This window comes from Syngnathus acus, chromosome 2, assembly GCF_901709675.1.
Source record: "Syngnathus acus chromosome 2, fSynAcu1.2, whole genome shotgun sequence".
NCBI classification, from domain to species: Eukaryota; Metazoa; Chordata; class Actinopteri; order Syngnathiformes; family Syngnathidae; genus Syngnathus; species Syngnathus acus.
Genome location: NC_051088.1, coordinates 16,320,765 through 16,341,883, shown reverse-complemented (window position 1 = coordinate 16,341,883; position 21,119 = coordinate 16,320,765). Strand labels below are relative to the sequence as shown.

The window sequence follows — 21,119 nt, the reverse complement described above, 5'->3', positions numbered from 1 at the left end:
AATTTATAAAGGTTTTGAGTTTTACCGGGATGTTGATAATGCAGTAGAAAAGGTGGCGGCGGTGACATAAGTGTCCTTTTATTTCAAAATTCTTAAAAAAAATCTTTGCATATTTGACAAAACAGGAAGACCAGTGAAAGCCTGACCAGTTTCCATATAAAGAAGCTCTGTTAGAAAAATACTGTACAGCGTCACTGCTGTCAAGCAAATGTTTTGGAGGAAATAAAGAAGCGCCTCTATGGCCTCACCAGGTCACATGACGCACAATAAATAGCACAAGCAAAATGTACAAAAAAAAAAGAAGCCCAAAGTCATCATGTACAAACTTGGCAAAGGAAATATTAAGGACAGGAGTTGCCTACTCCTGCTCCAGTTAAATAAGTCTCTGAAGTCATTTTGGGGGGTTCAAGTCTTGGTGAAGAAAACCTGAACTGAGGAACAAAAACTGTGGCTGTTTGGAATCATCGATTCTCATCATCCAAGCAAATTAGTTTGAATTCATACATGTTCTCTTGGTCCGACCAAGTTAGCATCTGAATTCATAGATTTTTCTTTATCTAATCAGAATACAGCATCTCTGAGTTCCATGATCATCTGCCAATCCGATTAGTGTTTCTTAATCCATAGACTTTCTTCATCTATTCAATTAGTGTCTGAATTCATAGATTTCCACCGTCTCATAAAATCATGGTTGTTTTGGCCAATAAAAGTCCGATCAAAGTGTTCAATTACATATCGTGAGACATGCGACTGTTGCTGGGATTTAAAAAAACAAAAAAACATTACAGCAGAATTTACCCACTAAACTCATCTGACGTTCAGTCCGTCTCCATGGTGAGCTCGGCAAAGGCGGAGGCGCATGACGGCGTTACTGCAGACACGTCCGCCTCGGGGGGCTGCATGGACGAGGCCGTGCTTGTTGAGGATGTCGTGCAAATGGCCGAGCTCGTGGAGGGTGTGGCCACACAAGGTTTCCTCATCTTGTCTTGGCGATGGTAGAAGAGCACGTAGGCGGCGTTGGTCTGCCGCACGCAAAACACATCACATTCCATTAGGGACTTCCTTTTCAAAGTCTTGGATACAAACCATTTTAAATAAAAATCTTCCCATCCTCCCAAAAAAATATACACAATGACTTACCATGATCTGCTCCTCTGTGGCATACGTCACTTTGCTGTCATCAAAGTAGTACCACTGACCATTGTCCTTGTTACGTGCATAGCTGGTGTCTACGCACGCACAAATACACACACATAAAAATGAACAGATGTTTCTAGATGGTAGGTCAAGCGTTATAAGTGTTGGGGGCTGGGTGCACACAAAACACGTACAGTGTCCATCTCGGAGTCCCCCATAATGGTTGGACACAGCAATGAGGTCGTAGCGGCTCGGAGGCTCCCCATTGGACAGCTTTTTCCTCAGGAGACAACCGGAAAAGTCCAAATTCCTACAACATAGAAGTTTGTGTCCTTAATTTGCGTGACCATGCCAACCTTTGTTAGGGAGACATTTTCACATCTGGATCATCCAAATGCTCTCAAGCAAACTTCAGACAGAGACCATCAGTAACACACGATGTCGCCAGGGACGCAAATCCTGCAGTGTCAGACGTGTCCCCCTGCTTAGGCCAGTACATGTCCAGGCCTGTCTGAAGTTTGCTGGAGAGCATTTGGATGATCCAGAAGAGGATTGGGAGAATGTCATATGGAATGTCAAACTTCAGACAGGCCTGGACATGTGGTGCCAGCTCTCTGCAGGTCCATCATTAGGTCCCCCTGTGTGGTTCTGGGATTTTTGTTCACCGTTCTTGTGATCATTTTGTCCCCATGAGGTGAGATCTTGCGTGGAGCCCCAGAATGAAGCCATTATTGACCAAATACTTATTTTCCATCATAATTTGCAAATAAATTCTTTAAAAACCAGACAATGTGATAGTTGACGTGTATCTATGATGAAAATTACAGCCGTCTCATCTTGTAAGTGGGAGAACTTGCACAATTGGTGGCTGACTAAATACTTTTTTGCCCCACTGCATAATTGAATCTATAACAACCTGTGAAGAATTCAGCAAACAAAAAGCTTCTCGAAACGCATCGTGAAATCAGACAGGCGTGAGAAACGGCACCTAAGCTGCTCATTTCTTGCTATTTTATGCGTGCGTTTGTGAACCTGAGGGGAAAGTCCACAATGGTGTCCAGCTTCTCTCTGGTGAACTTAGTGTAAGAGAACCGCTTGAGATGGATGATGAGGACCTCTGGCAAAGACCACAGATCCAGTTTCTTTGTTGCCAGCTGGTGCTTCTTACACACGGGACAGTACCTGTGAACACACACACAGTAAGTATGTGCGTGTTTTTCTGAGCGTGTGTGTGTGTGCCTACCATGGGTTCTCCTCCTCCAGTGTTTCCACAGTAGTAAAGAGTTGGATGCACTCCTGCAGCTGGACGGTGGTCTGCTGCAGAGGAACGTCCATGCTGCTGTGCTTCACGTACTTCTGCAGCACAACCACAGGAAAGAGTACAGTGGACAATCAGATGACAGAACAGTGCTAGGCGGGTCAGCTGTAGCTTGCCAGTGAGCTCAGGTTCCAGACACCACGAGTCAAACTGCGGTTGTCAGCAACATCATTGTCAATCAGTTATATTGTATCACTTCAAATATATATTGGAACCAGGGAGACCGTTCAGGTAGACAATAAAACAGAACCCAACTAGTCCTCCTTTGGCTTGACGTAAAAGCTCAGATTTGCTTGTGATGTTTTGTCGCATAAATATGACATCTCTGCATGACAGAAAGTCCAGGTATAAACACTTTTCTTTTTTAACAATAAAGGGCTATTTTTTTTCTTATAGAGGAAAAAGTTTCAAACTATAAAGTGGAGTTTTTAAAATTCCCTTTCTTCCCTCGTTAAATTGACTAAAATGTAATACTTTGACTTGTCTTGAAGAACAAAACCAACAATTATTATACTTCCTGTTATAAATTTTGGTCAAAACATTTACATACGTGTGATCTGTAATATTTTACAGTCAATAAGTTGCTATTTTGAACTCTTTATTTTACACAATCACACACTGACCTCCGCCTCGTTTTCATTGTAGAATCTTTTCTTGATTTCGGCATCCCAGTCCAGAGCCACGTACGGCTGGGCTGCTCACGCATCAACACACATATCAAACATAATCTGAGCGTGTTGGAATGACAAATTGATGTGCATGCGTGCGTGCGCACACTAAACTCACAGCTGAGGGTCAGGTTGGGGCCAGTCTCCCGCTCGAGGCCATTGCAATTGACTGCCTGGATGTCGAACAGACGTTTCTTCCTGCGACACGTCCTTGTCTTGGCCGCTTGTTCGTTGACTGGCGAGCTGGGAGAACACGCCTCCTCCTGCTTGCCGTCATCTTCCGCGATGGCATCACTTTGCGGCGGCTCCTCCTCATTCTCTGCCTCATCGTTCCCCTCCTCATCCACTTCAGCCCGGCTCTCCTCGCCGCGGGCGTGGATGTGCCCGTCGCTTGGACCGGCGTCGCCGCTGCAGAGGGGCTTGGGGGCGCCGGTGCACATGCTGTGGACGTCGCCCTCTTCAGGAGGTGGCGGGCGAATGTGGACCTCTGATGGAGCGATGGGATCCTGGTGCCGAGTGTTTGCCGGCCCGTCAGCATAGCACGCCTCCGACTGCGAGGAACCCGTCGGCTCCGCGTCGTCCTGCTCGTCATCTATGCGGGCAATTGGACATAGAACAGAGATGATGTCATCAATCCTTCCTCCACTAATTACTTGTCAGCGAGGTTGGCCAAAGATTATACACAGATAAAGTATTAAAGCGGGTCTGCGGTCAGTTTGTTACCGTCACTGATGCCATTGGTCTGACTTTTATACAGCTCCTCTTCATCGTCGTCGTCATCTTCTTCCAGCTCCCCGGAGGGGTTGGGCGCTCGCACGTAGCGTCTATACACACACGCAAACGGTAAAGCAACAATTGCAGCAAGGCTGGTGAAAAGTTTGTGAATGGCTGTGCTGAGAGCTACGCACGCCAGTCTTTGCAGAAAAATTTGGTAGAGCGCTTCTGGGCTGCAGCTGCTGCGCGGCACACTAAGCAGCAGCGGATGTCCGAAGAGCGTGGTGCTGACAGAGCCGTAGTCTCTGTAGTGGGCGCGCTCCCTCAGGTAGAGCGCCAGCAGCACCTGCTGGTCACTTTGTGCACTGCACTCGTACCTACGCGCACAAAAACAATTGATTCACATGACGCCGGAAAAGGCCTTACATAGGGAGTGACCAAAGAGGTATCTGTACACAAAAATGTCGTCTCGGTCCAGGATGCAACTCAGAGATTCATCTGGTGTGTAGATTTTGTAAAAGCGATGTTTGAACACGTCAGCAACCACCATCTGAAACACAAACACACCCTAAGAACTGGTCACATTTTCATTGGCCCAGTTTGCTGCATACTCTAAAATGAAGTGGTCTTGATACAAAATGAACATCCTTGCTTTTCATTCAAGGAGAAAAATATCAAAGTTGTCTTAAAAACATTTTCTTTGATGGAACTCTCAATGATTAAGTTTACATTCACCTGAGTTTCTGGAACTTGGGTCATTTCTGAGAGAGCCAAGCAGAGGTCCAACACTTTCCCCACCTTGGGAACTAGAACGCGATGCTGCGCACATGCACAAGCACGCAGACAGGAGAAGCGTCAAAACATTATGGCCTACAGTCTTACACCCACAAACAACATTATGACCTTAGCAAATGTCTGACTCATATGATTGAAAGACCATGTTTTGTTGTTAAACTCCAGTCCTGTAGGTGGTGATGATGAGCATTACAAAATTGCTGCCAACTGCCACAAAGAGCAAATCTTAACGAAAAAAAATTAAACCAAAATGGCAGACTTCAAGGCTTTTAGTATGTCTACTCACAAGTCATATCGATTATAATATAATAAAATGTAATTATTTACTAGGAGTAAGTTAAGATGACAAATTTAAAAAAAGTATTAGGCAGAGGCTGACCTGCATGGGTTTGGCATACGGATCGAGCGAGATGAAGAAGACCTCCATGACACGCTCCTTGCTGACAGGAAGTGGAATGCTCAGGTAGCAGAATGGGTCAAAAGTTACAGACACCTTGTGGCACTGAGGACAGATGAGCGTGGACTTGAAGAGGCCGTGGAAGGTGTCGACTATTACTGAGTCGTTGCGCCGTTTGTGGTTCCGCCACGCCTCCTCAGCTACTTCCTGCTTGAGTCGACACACACATAAGACGGATCAAAAATGTTAACTTTGTCAGTCTAGAGGAGTGATATGCACTTTCTACAATTGAATCTTGGCTCTGTTCTTTGTATCTTCCTGTGTTCCAAAACCATGCATGTTACGTTAATTGAGGACTCTATATTGTCCATAAGTGTGAATGTGAACGCTGAGGCTGGACACTAGTCCAGTGTTAGCAAGCATAAATGAAAATGTACTTAATACTCGACATGAGAGAATGAGGGTGACCTGGTCCGGACGTCCTTCGGCGTCTCGCAGCTCAATATATTCTTTATTCTTGACTCGGTTCAGGTCTTCATGCAAGCCGTCCAGCAGGAAGGAGAGCAGCTCCTGACTGTCATGTTGCTGGTAGCCCAGGAACTGAGACGCAAAGTGGCCCACCTTCGTCTGCGCAAACACAACGAGCCTCAGGTGTCATGTTGTCGCCGTTTGGTGGCGTGGTTGTACCTTGAAGACGCGCGGTACCACCGAATAGTGGTGGCCCGACCACATCTGCTTGATGACATCTGCGTATGCCTCGGCGATCTCCCCCTTCATGCCCAGCGGGTTGGAGAAGTTGAGCTCCTCCAGGTAGATGCTTTGCAGGAAGTACTCGGTCAGCGGGGGAGTGTTGCTTAGACACTGCAAGGCAGGCAAAAAGAGTCAGCAACAGAGGAAAAATGTGTAAGTTTGTGTGTGTGCGCGTGTGTGTAGCACATGTGAGACCTGCAGAGCAGAGTTCATGAAGCAGGTGTTGCCGAGGTTTGTGAGGCCGCAGACGCCAGGCTGACCTCGATACGAGTCTTGCTCCTCCACCGAGTTCCTCCTAAAAAAACAATCATGAGGCTTGGTGGTAATATGGAAGCTCCACAAGACTGCTCATTTAAATTGTGGGATCTGTTTAATGTGGTAAACAGTAGCTGGTGCTTATATGGGAAAATAATCCTGAGGGCCATGACTATATTATAGTATTAAAAGAGACGTAATTATACCAAATCTCAGACTTTGCGCATTTAAAAAAAAAAAAAAAAAAAAAAAAAAAAAAAAAGAAAGAAAACAAAAGCAAAATAAAGTTGCTTACAGAATTAAAGGTCTGGTGCTCGGCCAAGTGCCGTCAGCATTCCTCGTCTCCATAATCACTGTCTGGAACACAAACACACGAATATTTTCATACTTAAAGGTCAGATTCCAAAGATTTTTAGGGTCTGTGAGAATTCATAATTTACTGTTCATATGTTTTGTAATATGACCTGCAAGTTGTCAAGCACAGTTGAATTTTATAAAAACTAGGTTTTAATGACGCATTCTGAATGTTTCTCAACCTACCGGAGGTTTGAGGCATGGTGGTGATTGTTTCTCTAGCTTACCAGATGAGATGTTTTAGTAGATCACGAGTAAGCGACAACATTCCTGCACAATGAACTACAAGGTTTGTTCAATGATGAGACAAGAGGAATCGAACCCTGTACCTCTGAACTGTGAGGCAAACGTGCTCCACCGTGCCACCCCAGAGTCATTATTTTCGGTGAATCAATTATTATTACTATGGTAAGAGTCACACTTATAATTGTTAAGAAAGTCTGTTTTCTTAACAATTATAAGTCAGAATATTCCGAGGAATGTAATGAGAATACGTACATACCATATTTATACAATACGAGCTGGTGTGTCAGAGTGTGTGAGTGCACCGACCGGCACGTGTGTACTCACCATGCCTGAGCTCAGGCAGGCGTCCAGGACACTCATGTGGACGTTCCTGAGGCGTTCACAGTTGTTTTCGGAACTTTTCATCCACAGGCGACACTCGCACGTCGGCGGCAGTGAGAAGGCCCGACACATGGCCATCTGGATTGAATCTTCACACACGCACATATGTACACATACACGCACACGTTTAAAAATAAGAAGTACCACAAACAGTCAGTGTGTGCAAAGTAAAGCTAATGAGCAAATAAAGCAGGGATGAACAACGTTTTGTACTCACGAGGCACAATTTTAAAACAGAGCAGAAGGGCCAGCTCATTTGTATCTGATAAGATCCCCAAATAAAGATTTTGAATTCTAGGACATTACAACCTCCTCACTGCTCTCTGGTGGGTGATGCTTACCAACCATGTTAAGGAAGACATTATTAAGTAGACATTATGGACATTTTTTAGACCAGACCACTATTAAAGAATATGGACTGACAGGAATAGAGGATACATGAGGTTAAGTGTTACAAAATGAAATGCGAGAGGATCGGGGAGATGTTGAGTGACGCATTTGCTCTTGATTAGCAGCGCAGGAAGGAAGTGACATGCCACTGCAGCTAACAAGTCACGCAATGGGCAAACTTTGCCTCGAAGCTCAGCATTAATTGCGTTCATTTTTATAGCACTTTAATTTGCAGCGTAATTAACATTATACACTTTTTTTTTTTTTTTACCAAAATGCTGCTGGAAAGCAAAATAAAGGAATATTTTGATAGTGAAAAAAGCTGTTTTCTGTACACACAAAAGAGGTACCAAAACCGTGGGCCGTACCGTGGGTTATCTTTACCGTTGCAACCCAAATGTCTATTTCTTTTATTGTAAGTCGATGTTGCTTCAAAACACAGCAGTGCCTGCTTCAAACACAATGCAACTTACGTATGCTGTCCGTGCGGCTAAACTGTGCCGTAGTGACATTCTCCATGTTACCATGGAGACAGAGGAAGATCTCCACTGGGTAAACTTCCACTTTGAGCGTGCTGGGCAGGTCCACCACCTGAAGCGCACAAGAGAACACAAAAGGCATGACTAAAATCGGACACCAAAGTTTTTATTTTACGGCCTAGTCACAGGTTACATGAATTTATTAAAGTTATAGAATGTGGGAAGGAAAGAGAATATAGGACTCACCTTGCGTTCCAGTGGCGGCTGCTGGTCCACCATCCCATACCAGGACAGAAGCTTGTGCCACGCCGCAGCCGGCACCAACACAAAGTCCTCGTTCTCCACCAGACGTTCTTTAAGGTGGTTTGAACACACATCTGTGGTGAGAAATTCTGGTTAAAATTCTTGGATGGACTGTAAAGTTAGTCAGCATCTCGTAAGAAAAAACTATTTTATATTAATAAAGTATTTTTTGTTTCATAAAATTGGAAATACTGTAAAAAGAATCTAATAAACTAACAATATGAGAACACATCATTTTATGCTCATAGTCGTCAAATTGGAATAGTAGAACACGAAATAATTTTAAATTAAAGAAGGCATTAATATGAAAATATTCACAGATGAAACAAGATTGCAAACAAATCTGTTTTGTTGCCCACACCACTGGAAGACACGCAGTCCACAGGGTAAGTTCACTGACCCTCAAACAGCTCAGTGTTGTCAATCTGACCAGGACAGGATGAGTTCTGGTCTCCGCTTTCCACAAACTCCTTCCACTGTTCGTACCAACGGTGGTCCACCATGAACCTTAGAGGCACACAAAGTGGAAATAATGTCAAATTCAGAGCTCCGTCGATTTAAGTGGCCCCCAAAAAACGGGGCCTATAAAAAAGTCTGATGAACTGTCTCTCCGTTTAACAAAAAAAAAAAAACTCCTAAAGAATGTACTGTAAAACAGTCTTATTTAGCGTATAATTTGTTTCTATTGTTCTAAGCATCAAATGAAAAGGAGCACACGTACAACGTCGAGGTGATCTTTTCAAACGACTCACACTAATTTGTCTGTGTTCCTCATTCCCGGAAAGACGTAGTAAACTTTAGAGAGTGAAAACAGCTCTTTCCTCGTAGTCACAGTCACACAGATTCAACTTCAACAAGTTCCCAAGAAACTGTATTGTACTGTCGTGGCCACGTCACTAAACACTTTTAAATAAATTGAAGAATTATTTTGCAAGTTAAACTATAAAGATGAAGAATTATTATATACGTTTAAAAAACAAATAAAATCACCTTTGCTGTGGATACAAATAGATAACACACCTGTTTCAAAGGTCATCTTTTGTGAAAAATAAACATGAACCTGATAAACCATTCCAAATCTTTACACCATTAATACTGCCCACAACGTGTACAGCTCAATGGGAAAACATGTTTTCCTTTTCAACTGAGATAATCGATAAATAAAACAAAACAAGGTTGTTTTACTAGGCTTTCTTGGCATTTTTATTTCTAGCAGACGCCTGAAGGATCAGTGAAGGTAGTTGTGCAAACAACTGAACGGTATTTGAAAGTGTTCATGAGTCATGATTCCATCTCCCATGAAATGTAAATAAAGTGCTGAATGAGCAAATGTGTGTGCTTTCTTTGGCTGCCTTCTACTTCTGTTTTTATTATTATTTGTCACTTCTGTTTCTACCTTGAGCACTGTTTTGCTAGCTAACAGACGATAACTGATCAAGAGTCACAGACAGCCGCCTCTAGAACCGGCTGCATTTTTGTCGACACCGCTCATTGACACGCACCCGACTACCGGACAACCAAAGTGGGCTTGTCATGTGACCTTAAGACGCGTTGTTGTACAAGGCATTTATACGTAGACACTGTGCACTTGATCTTGCCTTTGACGTGAGAAATTCTCTCAAACTTGTTTTCTGTCTTTCGCTTTCCTTCTTGCTCGCAGTTATTGCTACACAAGCCTGCAGTAACGTGTCTGTGTGGGAAAACTAATCACCGGAAAATCCGATGATATAATGAAAAATATAATTCGATTATGTACGATTTAATAAGCCGCAATCAAGGTAGACCGTAAACAGTAAATCTTGATATGGGGCGAACCAACTGCTAGCGGCATCGTTGTTAATTACACGAATTACAGAAAATTACGATTTTCCACACCAAACAGCCGAGGTTACGTTTCACAAACAAACAAATATTCACAGGTGATTCCACGACTAGGCTAAGCTTGTAACTGTATCACCTATTTGAAAGTTGTCTTTAATATTTGGCGGCGACGTTTGTAATTGATCCTAAAACTTTAATAGACCACAATAAAAGGTGACAGAGAGATGGGAGAGCACAATCAACACAAGTCAACCTGACCAAGAAGAGTGGGGCGCTCCACACATGCTAACATTAGCAACCTACGCTAACGGTCAATCAGAAGCGAGCCTGTTAAACCTGGCCTCTCAATGCCCCCAACAAACGAACAAAAAATATAATTACCAGAAGCCGCTTAAAAGTATCAAGGGATAAAGGTCAAATGTTAGGAGGCGTAAATGGACTTGGTTAGCTTGCGCGGATGATTCTTACCAACTGTCCCCGGCGCGAAGCTCGCAGTCCCGGAGCAGATACTCGACCTCCCGCCGCTGCGTCTCCAAATCCGGAGGCTCGGCCGCGGAGCAGCGGCTGTTGGCCGCCATGACAACGGTCAGTGAGACATTAATGATAAGGGATGAAGGCAAAAGTGGACACTTGGAAAAGCCGCCTTGTTGAAGCCATCGACTGCGGAGGGCTGCGCGGACTTGTTTGCGGAAGTAGGAAGTGGCCTGCAGAGGGAGGATGACGACTTCCTGGTTTGCCGCTCGGACTCAAAACATTTGCTTGACTTTACTCGAAATAGTCTGCGCGACCTACACATTCGCAAGACACAAAAGCGAATATAATGTGCGTAAATCGTGTGATGTGCGAACCTTGATCAATCATCAATTGTTATGTTATCTTTAGTAGCGGCGGCACGTTTAACACGTTCTCGTAAACTAGGTGACATGTATTAAAGTCTCTCATTTGGCTGCGTCACACCGACGTGCTCGTTCAGATTGGTGACGTCTTATGTTTTGATTAATGCATCGCGAGACTAGTAAAGGCACAAGTTTACAAAACTTCACTATCGCGAGATTTGTAACGTTTCATTTTGCTTGACTACTCTGATAATTGAAATAATAAAAGGGTAACAATTTAAGAAGCGCGACATTTGCAATTTAATGGCTCCAAGATTCTACCGTTGAGGTTGGGTTTGCTAAAAGCTTTGCTACCTAGTCATTGGGTGCCAAACTTGGTGTTTGGAGTGGCTATCATTATTATTGTTACGAAGTACAAAATGCCTTGCTCACCAAATCACATTTTCACAGGGATAACTCGGCATGGCAGACGCTACGAAAGACACCTAACTGATTTAAGCAAACATGAAAAAGTCCCACTTTGTAGTCTGCATTTCTTCTTGTCATTTTAGTGTTACTTAAATTAATTATAGCGGGGGTACGTAGTAGTCTCACAAGTACAATAATACTACATAAAAAGTAAACAACGGCGGCCGGTCGGTGGCGGCGCGTTCCGATCCAAATATCGCGAAACTTGTAGGCGTACTCGCAGCTACCACCTCAACCAATGGGAATGCATCTTACTGAACGTTTCCGTAGCGGGAACAAAATAAGTTGTTTTCAAGAAAGGCCATCTTGGACGTGGCTATGGCGGAGGCGCCGTGCAAAGAGAGACCCGCAGAAGTTGCACACAAGCCGGACGCGGAGGCTGGGGAGGGAAGCAGCACGAGCTCCGTGTCTTACGAGCTGCCCTGGGTGGAAAAGTATAGGCCGGTGAAGCTGAACGAGATCGTAGGCAACGAGGACACGGTAAGCCGTCTGGAGGTGTTCGCCCGGGAGGGAAATGTCCCCAACATCATCATCGCAGGTCAGTATGTAGCCACTAAAGCTTAATGCTCACTTTCCTATCTACAAACAAGCCATTCTGTCATTTGCAGATGTAAATCGGATAATGATATTAGCCTTCTCTACTGCTGTAGTTTGAATGGGTTCAGTGTCAGCTGAACAGAAGATGTTACAGAAGTTACCTTAAAATACTAAAATTGTGACTAAATAGAAAAACAGACAAAGGCTCATTCTTCTGCTGATTCAGGTCCCCCCGGAACTGGAAAGACAACCAGCATCCTGTGTTTATCCCGAGCGCTGCTTGGCGCCTCCATGAAGGATGCTGTGCTGGAGCTCAATGCCTCAAATGAAAGGTGAGGATTTGTTTGTTTGTCTTTTGACATTATGGTTGTGACGCTTTGGTGCGTGCAGGGGCATCGACGTGGTGAGGAACAAGATTAAAATGTTCGCCCAGCAGAAGGTGACGCTACCTAAAGCACGACACAAGATTATCATCCTGGATGAAGCTGACAGGTGAGACGAGTGGCTAGAGGGTGACGTTGTCTTTCCCGTTCCCTTTCCAATTAGAAAGGGCAAGTAAAAATGACACCTTCTTGCTGATTGGCACATTTTCAGCATGCATGTACAAAGAGGCTGCTAATAAATATTTAAAAAAAAAACAAACATTGAGAAACTGCTTTTTTGTCTGTTCTCAACTTTGATATCCTCCCAACCTCCAGTATGACAGACGGCGCTCAGCAGGCGTTGAGGAGGATCATGGAGATCTACTCTAAGACAACACGTTTCGCCCTGGCCTGCAACGCCTCTAACAAGATCATCGAACCTATCCAGTCACGCTGTGCCATTCTACGCTACTCCAAACTGACCGACGGCCAGATCCTGGCGCGGCTGCAAGACGTTGTAGCGAAGGAGCGACTATCCGTCTGTGACGACGGCCTGGAGGCGATCATCTTTACTGCGCAGGGGGACATGCGGCAGGTGAGTACTCCTGCACTGACATGCTTCTTGCCACAGGGTTTTTCTTGCCTCAAATTGTGGAAGAGGTGGTACTATTCTGATCATATTTGCCTCACCTGTTGGCTGAAACTAACACTTTGTAAAGTATGCACATGCATTACCAGAATATTTTTCTGAAATGTTTTCATTTTCTTAACAGAAATTGCATTACCGGGATATTGTTTTGAAATGTTTTCATTTTCTTAACATAAATTGAACTAAAATTCAAAATAAAACACATTTTTAACTTTGCTACTTACAAATTTTCTGTAAAGAAAAATCCCTGTTCTTCCCACGTCCCTCCCGTTTGTGCATCGCTAGGCGCTGAACAATTTGCAGTCCACCCACTCGGGCTTCGGCTACATCAACAGTGAGAACGTTTTCAAAGTGTGCGACGAGCCGCACCCACTGCTCGTGAAAGGCATGCTGGGGCACTGCGTGGATGGAAATGTGGACGAGGCGTACAAGGTGGTGGAGCAGCTGTGGGCGCTTGGCTACTCGCCGGAAGACATCATAGGCAACATCTTCAGAGTGTGCAAGACCTACCAGATGGCTGAGTACCTCAAACTGGAGTTCATTAAGGTGAGGCGCCGTCTTTGACTGTCTTCTCTTGATTTGTAACAAAGAAATGCTTCAAATCGGTGCTTGATAACTTGATCGTAAAAACCAAAAATGATGATGCATTAACACACAAAAGTTTGTCATCTGAAAAATGCTGACTTGTTTGGTGTGTGCTTGCAGGAGATTGGGTTCACACACATGCGTATTATTGAGGGCGTCAACTCACTGCTGCAGCTGGCGGGACTGGTGGCTCGTCTTTGCAGTAAGACGGCGCCCCCTGCTGCCAGCTAGCGGAGCTGAGGACAACAAGCAGACCACCTGTAATCCAATCATTTGAGTTTCGTACAGTGTATATTGTTTTGTAGCTTTCAAGAAATAAAACTCACCTTCTACGCCAATAAGTCAATGTTTCGTTAATTTCCCTGCTGGCTGTTTTGAGGCAGAAGCGGCACGAGTTGCTCTTCACATCAACCTTTATTAGTCAAGTCCCAACATTTCACTGAAATACTTGAGTACCAATCATTGTAACAAACATTTACACACAACTACAGGTAAACAAAATCTTTGGAAACTTCCCCCATGTTCCACAAGTAGGGAGCATCGCACCAAAACATCTTTTAAAACATGTTTGCTGTGGTAAACTAGTAATTCTACTTCTTACAAAGAAAACATTTTTTAGATTGGCTAATTGAAGGTTGGGGGAAAAAACTTGTAAACTACATTAACCAACACAAAGTATTCACGGATAATCTGTCAACCATCTCTTGTGCATGAACTTGCGACCCACATATGCCCAAATCTTTAAGTCAATGGCTGAACTACTCACAAGACGGCACCCACTGGACCATTTTCATGCCAAAAAGTCCACATGCAGCATGCTTGATTGCCTCGGCAGAAAAGACCTAAACATTTCAAAAGGAGGGGAAAAAAATAAATAAAGCGGCTTGCAATGTACATTTTTAGCCATGCTAGCATCACCTCACAGAACAGCAAATAAGGCTATTGAAAAAAGGTAAGTCGCGTAAAGGTTTTGGGCAAATGTTTCTAGGAATCCAAACAACATACTGGCAATAAAATAAATTCAAGCTGCAAGCAGTGCAATGAACAGGCCCTTGCACTCAGTCATGATCAACAAATGGCAGATTTGGGTCGCCTGTCTGATGGGGACTACGTGCTTTCAATTGAGGCACTTGGAAGGAGTTCTGAACGTTGCCCATATTGGTTCCTTTAAAACAAAATCCTGTGTTTGGGACAACAATGAACAGTGATTTCCAAGCAATGTGCTGAGGCATACTCGTGTGCAGTGAGAACTCACTTCTTTCCAAAAGATGAATTTGTTTATCAATAGTCACAGGTAACAACCCGATTTTCTTTCACTAGATAGCAGAAGGTACAAGTTACCTGTTAGTCACCTGTTACCATTCATAGAAAATAAAATTTCTGAGTAAATTATTGTCATTATTTCTGTATATGTACTTTTTTGTGACATTTCAGTTTTGTGGATTTTGTGAGTTCTTTTCTGATGTAGATTATGTGCCTCAGCTCAATAAAGTAATTACATTTCATCAAGACATGTCCCTTTCCTGCAAAAAACAAACTTTTGGGGCATGTTGAGGCCCTCATACGAGAACTTGTACGTTTGAAGAACAATGATTAAAATCAACAATTCAACAAGGGATTCACAGCGCTACAATAAAAAATAACAACTGAAACACCATCAAACTGAAGCTCGAAGGAACAAGCTGCCATTCAATAAAAAAACAACACCTCACGTGAACGCCATCTACAGCATCACCACGGCGACTGCAGGGCTGGAGGGAGGGAGCGAGTCAAGATCGCCTTTTCCTCCGCCTCATTGGGAGAATCCGCTCGGCTAATGGGAGAGGGATGCGAACGACAACGACGGCTAAACTGCACAGCTGCTTCTCGGTGGGAGGTAAGAAGTCGGCGCTGGAGAGAAGAGGAGAGAGCTGTTTGGACCCCTTTGGGGTTAGGGGCTGGGGGCCGCACCACCCTCGGGGAGCGTGTTGGTGGAAGCGCGAGTCCGAACGCCATCGCCGGAGCCCACGCTGGAAGCCGAGTGAGTCCTGGAGCGAACCAAGCGGGTCATGCCGGCTGTGGGCACTAGAGGGGCACAAACAAGTTTAGGTCAATAATGACCAAGTGGCCAAGTCAGTGACATTCGGAGCTGGAGTCTGCTTGGCCGGTGAGTCGGTGTGTGAACATCTGAGCGTGAGTTGTGGCCGACAACAGCTCCTTACGAGTGTTGTCATTGTCTATTTTTGTGTTTTATTGTCCTCCTGATTTTCAATGAATAAACTCAAAGTACATTGTTGACTTTGACTCTTCTTGCCCACATGCAAGGGCAAGCAGAGTCGGAAACACCAGGCAGGCACACACAAATTCTGGAAGACGATTGGCTGATCAGTACGACAACCAAACATATAGAAAGACTAGACAAATTAGGCCCTGCTTAATGGGAAGTAACAAACGAACATGTTTACTCACTATAGCCCATCCCCTGCACAAAATACTTGAAGGCCTCTGACAGTTTTCCTGGCTGAGGGAGGAAAAAAAAGAACACATTCACTAAATGTCCTACGAAAAACACAAACAAATTGTTCGGTCATATCACGGATGAAATGAACCGCTAACCTGCACCACTTGTGGAAGTCCGCCACAGTCTGCCATCTAGAGGAAAGACTGAGAATTACACCACATAGAGTACACGTGACATTTCGAGGTTGGTAACTACGCACAACATGTTTTAAGTCAGTCCAGGAAACATACCTTAATAATAAAACAACTATAATAAAATAGTAGCATGTACATAATAGAAACTCTTCAATTGAATGTCAGGTACCTTGAGTAGTGTGGTCTTGGTTGGGTTCAGTCTGGAATTACACTCCACCTGTTTGGGGAAAAGTGGACAAGCCCAGTTCACCACAATATAAACAGAAACATTGATTGGTGATCATGGCGGCTTCCAAGAAACTGACCACGGCATCGACAGCCGGTGAAGTATCTCCAACTACCAGCAGGGCAGGGCACCTGACACACACAGAAAAGCACACGTGTGTCAGAAAATAACAAACACGAGAAAAAAAATCCAGACTTTCAGTACCTGAGTGTGTTGACTGTCTCATCGTTTAAACCAGGCATGGGACGCTCCATCTGCAATTCTGTCCGGCTACGAACAAACACAGACACGCACGCATACTCATTGAACAGTCCTGTTATCTTGCAGGGCAAAAGTTACTTTTCTTCCAGCACATTTTGGGCACATTTTTTGAATCCCGAATTTAAGTGATTGAAAAAAGTAAACCTGAAAAGACCCATGACAAATTACCTGTCATAGCTGCAGTAAAACAATGCCAAGTTGTCCAGCGCAATGTCCTGAGAGATGTGCAGCCTGTAAGTCTGGATGAGCTCTTTGTTCTCTGTTAACTCATCCTTCCGCACAAAACATGTTAATGAAGCATGGAAAGCCTCTACTGAGCTGCGTGTGTGTGTGTGTGTGTGCTCACGGTGCTGAAGTGGTGTGCCATGATGATATCCACCAGGTTGCTGGTCCAGCCGCTCAGCTACAAGAAGCAAAACAATAGATGGTTTTGAGTGTCAAAACATACACATGCGTGAAGGTCATACCTTGGCTACGGCCCAGTCCATCCAGCCCTTGGCGCAGGGATCGATATTGATCAGAACTAAACCCTCCACCAGACTGGGCTCATTCAACTGGAAGAACAATCAAGGTCAATAAGTGGGTGTGCCAATACTTTTGTCCCAAATGAGAATCGACCCAACGATGGATTCACTCACAGCCAGTTTGGTGAGGACGTAAGCTCCAGCGCCGACTCCAATACCAATCACGCTTTTGATCCTGAGCATATACACATGTGTGTGACATGAAATATAGAGTGCCAAGAAAAGGTAGCTCATCAAACAGATGTTGAGATCAGACAGGGATGAGCTAAGTAAACATTAAAAGCATTTTTAAATTGGTGATTTGATTTATTAAGAGACAAACACTCTTCAAACCTGTTCAGTAAAGAAATCACCTCAATTAGAATCTGTCTAATAAAATGAAATCGGCTAAATATTTAAAAAACTAACTGCAACAAAACAACATAATCCAAAGAAATTAAGGAACAGATGACAAATGGGAATCTATCAGAAAGTAAGATTTTCACCTTTTTGCGGATAGATGTGCATGTGTGTGAAGAGTGGACTGACTTACTGAAGTTGTGTGAGAACCGACGGCAACATGGCAGCCAGTTCGTCCATAGATGGATACTGGTACCTGAATACACAAATAAAAACAACAGTCAAGTCCGGTTGAATTCAATTCGGTTCCCCCAAAACAACACAAATGTGTGTAGGTGTGTTACCCATTGGGGAAGGTGGGTGCGTTCTCCTGTTGGCCTGGTGCATCCACATGCAAAACGGAGAAGTGCTGAGTCACTTCCTGCATGTCCTCGTAGTTGAACAGGCTATTAAAGCACGACTTATCTACAAACACACTTCCCGTTAGCGACGACTCGTCCAAATTGCCACTTATTGTACATGTTTGACTCACGGTTGAGTCCGACATCATGGTAGGTGAGGATGGTGGGCCGGTTGCCCTTAGCGACGCCTCTCATGGTCACATGCAATGCACAGTGAGCGGTTTCCACATCGTACTCCTGGACAACAAATGCAAGTGTTGTTGATCAGCCAAACCTAGAGGACATATTACGAAAAATGCTGCATACAAATAGTAGTCTGTCTGGAATGCCTGACCCCCCCATCAATAATGAAAATAAACAACCAAGTCAGTCTTTTATCTGCCTAAAAAGTATTTTATGATTTTTTTTTCTCCATTAGGAAAAAAATTCCTTCTCAATTAAAACAATTTGAAACAAAATCTTATATTTTGGAAAAAATAAAATTAAAAATATTTCCATTCCATTTAAAATGAATTTCACCCCATCGTAATTTGGCCATTTAATAATAAATAAATAAATAAACGAGTGAATAAATGAATTCATTTCTTATATCATTAAAAAGATTGACTGACTTCTTTGTGAAAAAACATCTCCATTATTAAGAACCGTAATAAAGCCTGATTGGGAAAATAATATGTGGATATGATCAAATGGGCTGTTTGACTTGAACCACGCAGCTAGATAGCAAGATGGATACCAAGTAGTCAGAAAACAAGATGTGGTGCAGATCCCAGCGTAGCATAAAGGAAGAACCAAGCCTCTTGTTGGCTGTACGTGGAAAGCTTATCTGGTCTTTTTTTGGAGGTGACTCCCACACAACAGTCAGCTGCTATTTCCACTCGTGCGCTGCCGCTCTGTTCTGTTGTATTTTACAAATGTGATTAGAACTTACTTATGGGCAACGTGAGAATATAGAATCTCTCCAACAGTCGGCACACTTGCTTGATGTCTTGTGTCGGAGAGGTGTGAAAAAATCATTGGGGTCATCCGCAGGGCACACGTCATCCTAAGTGATTTTGGGCTCGATGGCTTCTGCTTTTCCCCTTCAGCAGTTAACTCACAAGTCTTTTTCCTCTTGATTCACATCCCACAGCTCGTCCTTTCACCTTCTTCGAGATCCAGGTTGCAGTCATAGCAACGAACCCTCTGCACTCAGTTTCTCAGGGAATTGGTACGATAATCGCGTTGCTGTTCTGCCCGGGCTGCTTTTCATCACATTCAGAGATTCCCACTAACACGGCTCTTCAACTTGATCTTACCGGGAAGCGGGGTCCTATCTTTGATCGGAAGGCCTTTGACGTTTTTGTTATTGAGCTACTTACTCACGTCTGGATCGAACAGGGTTGTAACCTTACTTATTTAGAGGTCTTGAACTGCTGATGTCGTTGCCATGCTGATGTTCCTTTTTGTCATCATTGCCATTCCTGTTGTCAGGCAATGAGTCATCTTGCACCCCTGCTCTCGCAGACTCTCGGGGTATTTTCCTCTCTGCATTTCGTGTAACCATGAGGGGTGATGAATGTAAAATTTATCACATTCATTTTGGTTTTTTTCCCCTAAAAGTCATTATTTATAGTGTTATATTTTTTCTTTTTGATTCATTTATACATTAAATATAAACCGTGTATAATGTAATCATTGTAAACGACTATAATTTAAAAAATAGTCACATAATCAAATAATTATAAGGGGTTGATGGAGTAGGATAAGACTTAATTTGCTTTTTGATGAAAGAAGAAATTCAATAAACCATTTGTTCTACTTCCAATTAAATCTGTTGAAATGTCACACTTTTTACTATTTTGCATGGATATCTGTTTAGGACAAAGCAAAGTATTTATACTTATGCTTGGACATGATCATTTCCATTACATTGACATCAATATTTTGAAAATCTTAACATCCTATGGCAACTTAATGGAAACCTGTCAAACCCCATCACTTGGCCAACTGATCACATTATGGTGATCTTTGAACAACACATCACCTGACAGTTGAAGTCCTGTAGGTTTCTGCCATTCTGCAGAAAGAGACAAAAACATTTGATTAATCAGAAACAGTGAATGTGGAAATCCAACCAGAACTGAGTCTTCGCTCACCTGTGTCGTCAGCAGGGGTTTGATCTCTGTTAGCTGGACGTCGTGAAGTTCCTCCATCGTGCAACCGCTTTACTGCTCACCAGAGAAAGGATGACATGTTGCATGTTCACCACACTATGTATGTGTGTGTGTGTGTGTGTATATACACAGGAAAAAGCTACAAGAGAACAGAGAGGGAGTGGTGTATCTGTTGGATATCAGACATAAGGACCAGCCGAGCCATATGGTCTAAAATGGCTGAGCATTCAAAATGTTTCTATTCCTAGGATCGGGGAAAGGATATTTTTCCAAATGACACCATTTGTGGAAAAGAAAAAAACATGTCTATTATACGTGTGGACGTTCATGCAAGTAATGACGGGTGGAAAAAAACTTAGTTAAAAAACACTTTCAATCTTGTTTACTATCAGCAGAAATTAAGAAAATCCAAATACAGGGGGAATAGACAAGAGCAAAATTTATTTTGAAAGAAATCATTGTTTAGTTTTTTTCTCAGCGTTTAAACGCAGATATTGTATTTTAGTGCAAAACATTTTTTGGGGCATTTTATCAACTCAGCCCTAATTGATTCCAATTGCTGGACATTGCAGTGGTTTCCATGGGTTTAGCTAGAATATGTGACGTCACGTCATCGCTTGCTGAACAAATGATTGAATAGCTTCCAAGACTAGTAATCAACAGTCGATTTCCAAGTTACATAATCATTTGTGTTTGTGCTCGTCTGTCTGAACTCACGTCAGCAGTCAAGTCAGATGCTAACCTTAGCTCAGGTCAGACAGCCGCTGCATAGCAACCGTTGCTATGGGAACCGTTCCAATTCTTTCTCTTTATCTCTCAGACACGCACACACACAAAGCTCACGACTAGTTAGCTTGAAGCTAATTATCCGTGGCAACTCAGTGAAGAATCTACTTTGTCCTGATTTTAACTCACCGTAAATTGGGTAGTCGACTTTAACGTGCGCCAGGAGAAACGAACGCCAAAGCGGGTTATAACCAGAGATCCGTTCGGAGCGCAAGTGAGGTTGTTGTTAGTCTCCTCTGCTGCGAAGATGAGCAAAGTGTACAAGTGATACTCAGGCAGGCTGCCAGCCAGGAAATGGTGGGGGCGGAGGGGCGGGGCTTAGGGAACAAACAACAGCTGACTGGTCA

The 21,119-nt window shown here is 43.5% G+C and overlaps 3 protein-coding genes across 3 annotated transcripts; 1 reads left to right on the top strand and 2 right to left on the bottom strand.

The window, feature by feature from the left end:
• Positions 1–62: 62 nt before the first annotated feature.
• Positions 63–10,702, bottom strand: usp11 (ubiquitin specific peptidase 11). The gene is made up of 21 exons (XM_037246456.1): positions 10,477–10,702; positions 8,588–8,694; positions 8,131–8,261; positions 7,879–7,996; positions 6,959–7,104; positions 6,330–6,391; positions 5,975–6,074; positions 5,717–5,890; positions 5,498–5,656; positions 5,012–5,236; positions 4,573–4,656; positions 4,293–4,387; positions 4,032–4,214; positions 3,847–3,947; positions 3,242–3,715; positions 3,079–3,149; positions 2,381–2,493; positions 2,170–2,319; positions 1,332–1,447; positions 1,141–1,229; positions 63–1,022 (listed from the first exon to the last, which is right to left on the bottom strand). The coding sequence occupies exons 1-21, from the start codon at positions 10,584–10,586 to the stop codon at positions 819–821; spliced, it is 3,012 nt and encodes a 1,003-aa protein (XP_037102351.1). The 5' UTR covers positions 10,587–10,702; the 3' UTR covers positions 63–818.
• Positions 10,703–11,159: 457 nt separating this feature from the next.
• rfc2 (replication factor C (activator 1) 2) lies at positions 11,160–13,786 on the top strand. Its single transcript, XM_037246464.1, has 6 exons — positions 11,160–11,850; positions 12,076–12,181; positions 12,240–12,341; positions 12,548–12,806; positions 13,146–13,406; positions 13,566–13,786. Exons 1-6 carry the CDS (start codon positions 11,631–11,633, stop codon positions 13,674–13,676), a joined length of 1,059 nt encoding a protein of 352 aa, XP_037102359.1. The 5' UTR covers positions 11,160–11,630; the 3' UTR covers positions 13,677–13,786.
• A 1,040-nt stretch (positions 13,787–14,826) lies between these two features.
• On the bottom strand, positions 14,827–21,080 carry LOC119119820 (protein NDRG3-like). Its single transcript, XM_037246463.1, has 16 exons — positions 20,900–21,080; positions 19,969–20,035; positions 19,857–19,889; positions 17,962–18,067; positions 17,774–17,894; positions 17,623–17,685; positions 17,205–17,265; positions 17,034–17,120; positions 16,913–16,969; positions 16,735–16,838; positions 16,510–16,575; positions 16,385–16,436; positions 16,249–16,296; positions 16,041–16,076; positions 15,894–15,945; positions 14,827–15,509 (listed from the first exon to the last, which is right to left on the bottom strand). Exons 2-16 carry the CDS (start codon positions 20,023–20,025, stop codon positions 15,376–15,378), a joined length of 1,077 nt encoding a protein of 358 aa, XP_037102358.1. The 5' UTR covers positions 20,026–20,035; positions 20,900–21,080; the 3' UTR covers positions 14,827–15,375.
• Between the last annotated feature and the right edge of the window lie 39 nt (positions 21,081–21,119).